Genomic DNA, 12,069 nt, shown 5'->3' with positions numbered 1-12,069 from the left:
AGGCTGCAACTTACTACTACAACTGTGGATACTGGAACATCTCTGCCACTGTGTCGGGTATATGAACTACGACATGACCGGTTTGGATTGCATCGAAGAATTTGAAAGCCGAGTGGCGGGGGTTGAATTTCCAGAGGGTACCGAAGCTTGGTTTGACCGCTTGAGTTCTTTAACTTCGGATAAAATTAAGTGGACGTTTGGATGGCTCCCTGCCACCGAAGTCATATACATGTCAGCTAAAGTGTGCTACTTTCTCCTAATGGACATCCGGAGCATTCAGCCATATGCTCCTCACAGGGTTTTGTGCCAACTAGGAAGATTTCGAACTATCCCCCATGACGAAGATTTGAGTATACATGTTGTCGAATTGGGCCCAAAGGCTGTATTTCTAGAAGGAAGAGTTCGCAGTTTGGAATGAATGCAGATTTCTCGAACCCAAGACTATGATGCGGGATCTAGCTAGAGGTGAGGTGGACCCCAATTATATGGTTTGGTTTGGCAAAAGATTTCAAATTCCTTGAGAGCCCGAGAGACCTGCTAAGAGAGCTCATGTCCAACAATTCACTAACGACTCGCAGGAGCAGTGGGGCTGGTTGGCAAAGGAAGAAAGCTATAGGGCTAAGATAAGTAAATTAGAGGGACAAATCAGGAACCTCAAATTTGGCCACAGTATCCAAGCTGCCGCAGATGAAGGGGAAAAGAAAAAGCTAACTCAGGAAAACGAAGCTCTCAAAGCTCAAATCCATAAAATGAGAATAACTGCTAGAAACCCAGAAAGAAGCCGGGCAGATGAAAGGCTTATAAGCGGTCTGAGAAAGAAAGTACTTGAGTGTCAAGATGACCTAGAAAAATCTGAGGCTAGTCTAGCAAAAGTCCGAGCACAATTGGCAGAGAATGCAGAAGGGCGGGCAGAGTTTGTGCGACAAATGAAAAGAAAATATAAGGGGACAATCGCCAATTTAAAGAGAAAGCTAATCACCCTTGAAAGTGAGGCGGACAAACAGGCCAGGAATTTTAAAGCCGATAGGGAACATTGTTATGCTTTGATGGCCCAAATGGACGAAGATATACAACAATTGCGGAATCAAAATCATCATGACTCTCAAGTGTTGGAAGCCCGGAATCAGCAAATCATGCGTTTACTTCAGGAAAAGGGTATTGTCCGAGAGAGGGTTAGAGTCATTTCCGACTCCACCGTCATGAAATGCCACGCATGTGAGGATATGACTCAGACAACTTTCTTTGCTGCTGTAATGATATTTGTCCGCCAGATAATTAGTGATTTGAAGCGGCTTCAAGGGGATCTTGCACATAGGCCCGTGAGACCGAATGATGTCCCACGGGCCCCAGGAGTCAAAGCATTGATGTATTCATGATTTTTCACTTATTGAGTCTGCATTTTGGAAATTATTTTTTAGTCTGTTGGTAGTTTCAAAATTCCAAGAAGATGAGTAGTTTGAAGTCTTTTGTAATAGAAAGTTTAGGAGTTTTATTAATGAAAATTTGAAAATTCCCAAAATTGTTTCATTATTTTTCGCACTTGTTTCTCCTGAACTACGTAATGATCTGATTCACGCGGCGTCGTGATACGTAGGCAATCCTCATCGGATCCGGTCACGATTTTTTGTAAATAACTCAAATAAGAGAGGGATGCGAAAAAGAGAGCCCATAGAAAAAACCAAAAGAAAAATGAAAAAAGTGGAAAAAAAAGAAATTGGGAAAATAAGCAGAGCCGGGATGAAACATGCAGCCGTTGCGGAACATGTAGAAACACATTTAACTGTATAGGTGCATCACACCCCAACGTGCGATTTCCTATGTGTTATTTGTTTCAAACTAACTGGTTTGTTGTCTACTTTTCAAGAGTTGCTATAGTAAGGTGGTTGGTTTTGTGGTAGTCTGGCTTCACATTCATACTTCACAAGGTCAAAAGGAAGTGTTGAAATGTCTTCGAAAATTCCTCTGCCAACAGTTCCTATTCTAGAGGATAGTCCGATCTCGACCATCCAGACTTCTGAGTCAGCAACGACTGAGGAAAATAGAATTCTGCGTCTCCGCATGATGGAAATGTGGGACGCCTGGGCCAATGGAAAAGAACCGCCAAGTGTGATCCCTGGATTCCCTGAGCTTTTTCCCAGGGCAAGTGGGACCTCCAACATCCCCATAAGTTATCCAAATACCCCACTGGGATATCCTACCATTTTAGCCCACTTTGCTGGAACACCTTCTGAGTCTCGCCCCTAGGTGTTAGCTTCAAGTGTGGCTTCAAACATATTCACCGCGCCACCTTGTTCAGCTACGACACAACCTGCTTTACCCAGGCCTTAACTTTGATTCATCTTCCTTCACATTTCAAGCACCATCTTTCCAAGTGGAACCTCCTCAGTTTCCTACTTATTCTTACCCGCAACCACCCCATATTGAGTTCACCGCGAGGCAAGAGAAGACCACCAAAACTCCTGAGCAAGAAGAGATTGTGAGGAAAATGAGGAGTATGGAACAGAGTCTCAAAAGCATACAAGGCTTGAGTGGACAGAAAAGTGTATCCTATGCCGACTTATGCATGTTCCCTCATGTGCACCTACCATTGGGATTCAAAACCCCAAAATTTGAGAAGTACGATGGGCATGGTGATCCTATTACCCATCTCAAGAGATATTGCAAGCAGCTGCGAGGAGCCGGTGGAAAGGAAGAACTACTCATGGCCTATTTCGGAGAAAGTCTGGTGGGCATCGCATCTGAGTGGTACATGGACCAGGATATATCCCGTTGGTACATCTGGGATGATCTTGCTAGAGATTTCGTCAGGCAGTTCCAATACAACATTGATATTGCTCCAGATAGGAACTCATTGACAAACTTGAAAAAAAAATCCTCAGAAAGCTTCCGAGAGTACGCAGTTAAATGGTGTGAGCAGGCATCCAGGGTAAAGCCTCCGATAGATGAGGTTGAAATGGTCACAGTTTTCCTTCAAGCTCAGGAAGCTGACTACTTCCAGAATATGATGTCCGCAATGGGTAAATCGTTCGCTAAAGTTATCAAGATTGGCGAAATGGTTGAAAATGGGTTAAAAAATGGGTCGAATTCTAAGCCAATCCGCTATCAGAGCTACCTCCCAAGCCATTCAGGGTGGGTCTGGAGGAATAGCAAAGGGAAAGAAAAGGGAAGAAACATTCATGGCAGTGTCGGGTGCAAGGAGAAACTGTACTCCCAGATCCCTTTTCTCAGAAAGGACCCCGCAACACTATTACCCTCACCAAGATTTGGCCTATACTCCTCAGCCATACTCGGTCATGAATGCTCAGCCTTATGTCCGGCCACAACAACAAGCCAACAGAAATCAAGTTCCATTTCCTAGAAACCAACCTCCTTACCAAACCCACTACAACCCCCGTCCTCCACAAAATAATTTCCACCCTCATGAACCGCCCAAGAGGCCAAATTTCACACCAATTGGCGAAACCTACTCCATCCTGTTACCAAATCTTGTTCAAATGGGTCTGCTACAGCCTGTTCCTCAAACTAGACAAAACCCAGCATCACCCGCTTACAGAGCCGGTACCCGATGCGCTTATCACTCAGGGGCAGAAAGGCATGACACGGATGATTGCTGGACTCTAAAGAGAGCCGTGGAGAACTTGATAGGACAAAGAAAGATAGTGCTAAAGGATGAAGATGTTCCCAATGTGACCAACAACCCACTGCCAGCCCACAACAACGGGCCGGTAATTGGAATGATTTGTAAGGATAAGGAATTTGACCCAGCATTGAAGGCCATCATTGCCATTGCTGACAAAGAAAAGAAACCAAAAGCTGCCTCGAAGCAAGATAAAAGGGAGATAAAGAAAGAAACCACCCCTCCAAAGTCAGAGAAGAAAATTGAAGTTGAGACCGGGGCAACGCCTCCCAAAGATGTTGTTCTCCACATCCCTCAAGGCCGTAAAGAAAAGCAGATGACATTGAGTCCTCCCAGGAGATTTGAGTTGAATAAAACAACCCAGATGTATGTGCCCAATGGGGTTTATGTGATGCGGGGGCCAATTAAGCCATCGAGGCTGAATGAGCTCGTGGTTATTGGACGCGCGCCACAGAAGCCCATGAAAGATCCTACTGCTGTGCCCTGGAACTACAAAACGGTGGTGACCTATAAAGGCAAAAAAATCCCAGGAGAAGTTCAAGAAAATAACCCTGTTGAAAAGTATTCCAATTAGGAAGAGGTGAACAACGCTACTAGAAAGCGCTTCCCACTTAAGAAGCCCGTGAGTGCTGAAGAAGCAGAGGTTTTCTTCCAAAACATGAAAATGACAGATTATGAGGTGATTGACCAACTTCGAAAATTTCCCGAACAAGTCTCCTTGTTGGCTTTGTTGATGAATTCCGCTGAACATCAGAAGGTATTGATCAAGACCCTTAACGAAGCATATGTGCCTGTTGACATTTCTGTAGAGCAGTTGGAGAGAATGGCAGAAAGATTTTTCGCAATCAACCAGATCACTTTTAGAAAAAATGATTTACCCTCAGAAGGGGCCGCACATAACAAAGCCTTACACCTAACAGTCAAATGCAAAGGGCACTACGTGAAAAGGGTGATGTTGGACGGAGGCTCTGGAGTAGACATTTTCCCACTTTCGACTCTACAGCGCATGGAAATTGGGACCAAAATAATCCGACCCAACAATGTATGTGTACGTGCCTTTGATGGCATCAAAAGGTACATAATTGGAGAGATCAATCTAATTCTGACCATTGGCCCAGTAGACTTTGAAATAACCTTCCAGGTTCTAGACATGGACACATCCTACAACTTTCTTTTGGGGAGGCCATGGATTCATACAGCGGGGGCTGTACCCTCTACTCTTTATCATATGGTGAAGTTCGAGCATAAGGATCAAGAGATAGTGGTCCACGGAGAAGATGAGCAATCAATTTATCGGGACCCATCAGTCCCATGTCTTGAAGCAAGAGAGGGGAGTGAGCACATAGTTTATAAGGCTTTTGAAATTATGGTTGCAGACCAGTACAAAGAAGGAAAACCATGCCTCCAACCTTCCTTTCTAATGCATCAATCATGGTGGCCAAAAAAATGATCCGACATGGCTTCAAACTGGGGAAGGGACTTGGGAAATCATTTCAAGGGATAGTTGAACTTATCACCCTGCCCACCAGTGAAAACTTCTTCGGGGTAGGCTTCCGACCCACTCCAGCTGATATAAGATGGGCAGATGATAGAAAGAATGATGGTTGGGTCTTGCCTCAGCCAGTTCCGCATCTGTACAGAACATTTGTCAAGCCAAAATACCAGAAGAAAGAAGAAGATGAGGCTTTTACTGCCGAAGAGATTGAAGAGACCTGTGGGGCAATAAGGAAGATACTATTTGAAACCCACATGGTCCAGCCAGGGGAGGGCTCAAGCACCGCTGAGGTGATATATATGGGACCCAATGCCAAGCTGCAGAATTGGAAGGCTACGCCATTCCCAATCAGGCGGGAGTCCCGGTAGACCTGTCCTGCCACTTTTTCTGCATCACGAGTTATTTCAGGGTGTAACTCGGATGTTTTTCTTTTAGTTTCCTGTCTTTAAATACTAATGTGAACCCTGTTATCTTCATAATTCAATGAAATGAAATTAATATTTCATCGTTCATCTCTCTTTATTCTTTCTGATTTTGTTACTTTTTCTTATTTCTTCTTTTAGTTCTAATAATGCGGCTTTAAATAACATGACATGCTTGTGGACTTCATGTCCATATCCAAACACGTTGTCTAACTGCGAAATAATGAACCAAGAACTGGAATATGATGAAGAATAGGCTTTTAAGGAAATAAATCGAGGAATGGAACAATTTGAGAATAAACCTAAGCCAAACTTAAATGAAACCGAGCCAGTTAATTTGGGTAGCTCTGAAGAAGTCAAAGAAACCAAGATAAGCATTCATACAGATGAAAGAACCAGGGACGCATTGATCCAACTTTTGTTTGAATTCAAAGATGTGTTTGCTTGGTCATACGATGACATGCCAGGATTAAGTGTCGATTTAGTGGTCCATAAGTTGCCAACCTACCCCGATTATTCCCCTATCATCCCTGTTCATAACTGCGCCAAACATGAAATACAGTCTTTTGTGGATTGTTACGCAGGATACCACTAGGTGTTAATGGATGAAGAAGATGCAGAAAAGACAGCTTTTACCACGCCTTGGGGCACTTACTGTTATAGAGTCATACCATTTGGTCTGAAAAATGCTGGGGCAACCTACATGAGGGCCATGACTGCTATTTTTCATGATATGATGCACCAAGAGATAGAGGTGTATGTGGACGATGTAATCATCAAATCCAAAAACCCAGGACGACCACGTTTGGGACTTGAGAAAATTCTTTGGGCGGCTGCGCAAATATGATTTGAAGCTGAACCCAGCCAAATGTGCATTTGGAGTACCATCCGGTAAACTCTTGGGATTCATAGTTAGTCGGAGGGGCATCGAGTTAGATCAAACAAAGATAAAGTCTATTCGGGATTTGCCTCCTCCAAGAACCAAGAAAGATGTTATGAGTTTTTTGGGAAGATTGAATTATATCAGTCGTTTCATTGCTCAGTTGACCTCCACGTGTGAACCCATATTTAAGTTGTTAAAGAAAGATGCAGCAATCAAATGGACAGTTGAATGTCAAGAAGCTTTTGATAAAATCAAGGAATATCTGTCAAATCCGCCAGTCTTGGTCCCGCCTGAGCCAGAGAGGCCTCTGTTCTTGTACCTGACCGTCTTGGAAAATTCTTTTGGCTGTGTCCTCGGGCAACATGACGTGACTGGAAAGAAGGAGCAGGCCATTTACTATATGAGTAAGAAGTTTACTAGTTACGAAGCCAAGTACACTTTATTGGAAAGAACTTGCTGTGCGTTAACATGGGTCGCTCAGAAGCTGAGGCATTATTTACAAGCTTACACCACCTACCTCATAACCAGGTTGGATCCTTTAAAGTATATATTTCAGAAACCAATGCCCACTAGGAGATTAGCAAAGTGGCAGATCTTGCTCACAGAGTTTGACATAGTCTATGTCATTCGCACGACAATGAAAGCCCAGACATTAGCGGATCATTTGGCTGAGAACCCGATTGATGATGAGTACCAACCTTTGATAACTTACTTCCTAGATGAAGAAGTAAATTCAGTTGAGGCAATATCTGAAGACACTCATGCTTGGAAAATGTTCTTTGATGGGGCGGTAAATGCAAAATGTGTTGGAATTGGGGCATTTTTGATCTCACCCACTGGTCAGCACTATCCATACACAGCTCAGCTTCAGTTCTTCTGTACAAACAACACCGCCGAGTATGAAGCTTGCATTATGGGTATAAACATGGCAATCGACCAAAATGTCGAAGAGTTGTTGATCATGGGAGACTCAGATCTGATTATCCGGCAAGCCCTAGGAGAATGGGAAACCCGAGATGTTAAGCTTATCCCTTGCAAGAAGCATGTGGAAGACCTCAGCAAGCGATTCAAGTCAATAGAGTTCAGGTACATTCCCCGTTGTCACAACGAATTAACCGACACACTTGCTACTTTGGCCTCAATGCTGCCGTATCCAGGCAATGCTCACATAGATCCCTTGGAAATTCAAATTCGGGAAAGGCATGGTTATTGTAATACAATTAAAGAAGCACCAAATACCCAACCATGGTACCATGACATCAAAAAGTTTCTGAAAACTCAAGAATACCCCGAGCAAGCCAGTGGAGACCAAAAGAGAACCATTAGACGGCGCGCGAATGGTTTTTTTTTTTTGAGTGGGGATGTCTTGTACAAGAGAACTCCGGACCTCAATTTGTTAAGATGTGTTGACGCAGAAGAGGCTGGAAGAATCATGCATGAGGTACACGCGGGAGTATGCGGGCCCCACATGAACGGGTACGTTTTAGCAAAGAAAATCCTTCGAGCGGGTTATTACTAGATGACCATGGAAAAGGACTATTTTAGTTTCGTTCGGAAGTGCACGGTGATTTGATTCATGCACCTCCCACAGAACTGCATCATATGTCTGCACCTTGGCCATTTGTTGCCTGGGGCATGGACGTCATTGGGCCAATCGAGCCAAAAGCCTCAAATGGGCACAGATTCATACTAGTTGCCATTGACTACTTTACAAAATAGGTTGAGGCAATCACTCTCAAGTCTATCACCAAGAAAGCTGTGGTAGATTTTGTGCACTCCAATCTTATCTGCCATTTTGGCATTCCTGCAACTATTATCACAGACAATGCTGCAAACTTGAATAGTCATTTGATGGGGGAGATATGTGAGTAATTCAAAATAATGCACCGTAACTCTACTCCTTATCGGCCTAAATGCAATGGTGCCGTTGAAGCAGCAAACAAAAACATCAAAAAGATTTTGAGAAAGATGATTCAAAGTTCCAGGCAGTGGCATGAAAAGTTGTCGTTTGCATTGTTGGGATATTGCACTACTGTGCGCACATCAATTGGAGCCACCCCGTATCTTTTGGTTTATGGCACGGAAGCCGTAATACCCGCCGAGGTTGAAATCCCCTCTCTCCGAATCATTGTTGGAGCCGAAATTGAAGACAGTGAGTGGGTTAAAACCCATCTGGAACAATTAACCTTGATTGACGAAAAGCGAATGGCTGCGGTCTGCCACGGGCAGTTGTACCAACAAAGAATGGCTTGTGCCTAAAATAAGAAAGTGCGGCCTAGAAATTTTGAAGTGGGGCAACTCGTTTTAAGGCGTATTCTTCCCCATCACCAGGAAGCAAAAGGAAAATTCGCTCCTAATTGGAAGGGCCCATATGTCATCAGAAAGATATTGCCGAGGGGAGCATTGTATCTGGGCGATATCGAAGGAAATGATCCTGAAGCAGCTGTAAATGCGGATGCAATCAAAAGGTACTATGTTTAGTCTTTCTGTAACAACAACATTGTTCGATTGGGAGGACGGAGGCTTTATTTCTCGTTACCCAAACACTATATACCCTTTGCAAACCCGTTTGTGCCGGTTACTCTTCTTTGATTGCCCTCTTTGGAATTTGAAAGTGTTGAAAAAAAGAAAAAAAAAGAAGAAGATGTTTTTCCTGAACTACGTTCGACTTGATTCCGAAAGGATACGTAGGCAGTCTCTCTATGGGGTTCAGTCCCACCAAAATAAAAATCCAAATTCCCTCAACAATGAAACTAGGGCAGATGTTGTAATGGTCCTGCGATAATCCCGCTTGAATTGTTCCAAAGTTGTAATTCGATCCAAATCATTTTTACCCAAATCCTTTCAAGTCCTTTCGATCAATCAGTGAGAATTTTCAAGGATTAGAGGATACAACTACTTGGATCCGATGCAATAAAAATGAGAGAAATAAAATAAGAGAGTCTTATTGGTGAAAACCCACACGGGCACCATAAGGCGACGGTGAGCAGAAAAATTGAAAATGAGAGAGCCTGTTTAGTGAAAACTCGTAAAGAGTGCTATCAAGCGACGGTGAGAAGAGAAATGAGAGAGGTCGATTGGCGAAAACCCGTAAAGGACGCCGTCGATCGAAAAAAAGACACCCCCACCACTGAAAGAGTCCTGGCCAAGTTTCTCGATTTTGAGATATGGTTCACAATGAGTTGGATAGTTGTGCATATCGGGTATCTAGTCCAAGAAGCATGTCATATCTATTGAAGTCTGCATGCACCCCAGATAAGTCCTTCTTTCCCCCAAAAGGGACGCTTCTCCTTAAATTCATTTTTTCTTGTCCTTTCTTTACTTTTCCTTGAATCCCTTTCGGTCTAACTCTATTCCAAAACTAATACGAAGAAGGGTGGCAAGATTGGTTTTACAGGGTTTTGTTTAATAAAGCCAAGTACAAAGAAAAGTACCCAGCCTTAGTGGGTGCATCTAGTCGATCCCAACTGGCCATGATAGCCGATGCTCTGAAATCAGAGTTATTGAAAATGAAAAGAAATCCAAAGTCAAAAGCCCCTAGAAGCAGATTAAAATGAAAGGGTCAAAGCCTTATACGGTTGAGCCGTCATGATAAATTTTGAAAAGTTGAGTTCCTCGGTTTTAGGAGAGAAACCAATCTTTAAGAAAAGCCAGCAAGCGGCAGAGGTTCTCGCCAAAAGAGTTGGGCCGAGATCAAGTGATCAAAAACAATGAAGGCCACAAAACCGGCCACCGTTTCAAACTAACAATTGTTCTTTGTTTGAAAATTGAAACAGGTTCAATCCAAAGCAACAATGCAAGAAGCAGGTGTAACCAAAATGGAAAAAGAAATGTGCAAGCACTAGAAATGTCTTAGCAACAATAATCAACCCAAAAGGGAAGTCTCATCGAAGTCCTTTCCTGCATTTTTTTTACTAAAAAATGAATGAAAAGAAAATAGATAAGAAGAAAAAAAAGAAAAAAAAAAGAAAAAAAAGGGTAGTTTAGAAGCCCCAAAATCAATCTTTTGCCTTTTTGCCGACATTAGGGCTCCAATCCCTAAGTTGAGGTTTTAGACATAGGGCCTCCATTCCATAGTCGCTTTTACCAATATTAGGGCTCCAATCCCTAAGTTGAAATTTTAGACATAGGACCTCCATTCCCTAGTCACCTTTGCCAATATTAGGGCTCCAATCCCTGAGTTGAGATTTTGGACATAGAGCCTCCATTCCCTAGTCGCCTTTTGCCAACATTAGGGCTCCAATCCCTGAGTTGAACCTTTTTAGACATAGGGCCTCCATCCCCTAGTCACCTTTGCCAACATTAGGGCTCCAATCCCTGAGTTGAGATTTTAGACATAGGGCCTCCATTCCCTAGTCGCCTTTTACCAACATTAGGGCTCCAATCCCTGAGTTGAACCTTTTAGACATAGGGCCTCCATTCCCTAGTCACATTTCGCCAATATTAGGGCTCCAATCCCTGAGCTGTGCCTTTTAGACATAGGGCCTCCATCCCCTAGTCGCCTTTAGCCAACATTAGGGCTCCAATCCCTGAGTTGAGCGTTTCCTTAGCCGACATTAGGGCTCCAATCCCTGAATTGAGCGATTTTCCTTTAGCCGACATTAGGGCTCCAATCCCTGAGTTGAGCGATTTTTCTTTAGCCGACATTAGGGCTCCAATCCCTGAGTTGAATGTTTCCTTGGCCGACATTAGGGCTCCAATCAATGAGTTGCACCTTTTAGACTTGGGGTTTCCAATCCCCTCATCAATTCCGCAGATTTTTATGGCAAATAACTCACGAAATTTTCCTAGTGAAACTGGGGCAGAAAAATTTCGTTCGTTTGTTTGTTTTTTGTCTGAGCAGGTTTTACCTCGAGGCACAGGGATCGAGATGACCGATGGAATGAGCCTCCATCCAGAATAAGGAAAAGAATAAAAGAACAAAAAAGAAGATGAGCTCCAATACCAGAGCAAACAAAGGTGCGGATAGCCCGAAATTTGATTGAAGTCATGAGCTCCGCCAATCCCGTTTCCCTCAATGCTTGCAAAAATTAACAAGCGCCCACCACTTGCGAGCATCAAGATTCAGGTCAAAGTCTACAAGCAAGATCATCTAAGACTCAAGATCAAGTTTAGAAAGAATTATGGATAGAGATATTGTACCTCATGGTTGATAGGCATAGCTAGCTTAGTTTTAATTTTCCTTTGGTGTAATAAGGAGGTCGGTAAAGCAGTAGTAACAGCATACAACAGCAGTAACAGCAAAATTGCAGTCCCATGGTAGTCCCAGCTACCAAAACTACTCGAACTACATTGACCTGATTCCTGTTTAGCCTAGGATATGTAGGAAATTTTTAAAGCAAAGGTTCGGTCAAATATTTCAAAAAAAAATGCTTCACACGGAGTACTCGAACATGCAAAAAATGCTTGTATTCGCTCACTTTATCTTTGCACGAAAATCCTGCGTGTTTTCGAACAAAGAGGGGCAGTTGTGAGCACGTGATTTTTGATCTCACGACAATTACCCCAAAAGAAATCAAAAAATAAAACAAATTGTCTTTGTGTATAATTTTTAGAATTTGCGTGGCATTTCGGATAGTTATTTGTAGTTTTGTCTGTGATTATTTATTTTTAATTAAAAATACAAAAAATA

The 12,069-nt window shown here is 43.0% G+C and overlaps 1 protein-coding gene across 1 annotated transcript; it reads left to right on the top strand.

The window, feature by feature from the left end:
• Nucleotides 1-7,074: 7,074 nt before the first annotated feature.
• Nucleotides 7,075-10,293, top strand: LOC138873863 (uncharacterized). The gene is made up of 2 exons (XM_070152347.1): nt 7,075-7,777; nt 10,214-10,293. The coding sequence occupies exons 1-2, from the start codon at nt 7,075-7,077 to the stop codon at nt 10,291-10,293; spliced, it is 783 nt and encodes a 260-aa protein (XP_070008448.1).
• Nucleotides 10,294-12,069: the final 1,776 nt, after the last annotated feature.

Source organism: Nicotiana sylvestris, chromosome 7 (genome assembly GCF_000393655.2).
Source record: "Nicotiana sylvestris chromosome 7, ASM39365v2, whole genome shotgun sequence".
In the NCBI taxonomy this organism is placed as follows: Eukaryota; Viridiplantae; Streptophyta; class Magnoliopsida; order Solanales; family Solanaceae; genus Nicotiana; species Nicotiana sylvestris.
The sequence above is the reverse complement of the archived record's forward strand: the minus strand, read 5'-3'. Positions and strand labels throughout refer to the sequence as shown.

Excerpts from the sequence above, each read along its gene's own strand:
- LOC138873863 (XM_070152347.1), top strand. The coding sequence starts at position 7,075 with ATGAAAGCCCAGACATTAGCGGATCATTTGGCTGAGAACCCGATTGAT. Across the intron at positions 7,778-10,213 it reads CATTAGACGGCGCGCGAATG|GTTCAATCCAAAGCAACAAT; the intron begins GTTTTTTTTTTT and ends AAATTGAAACAG.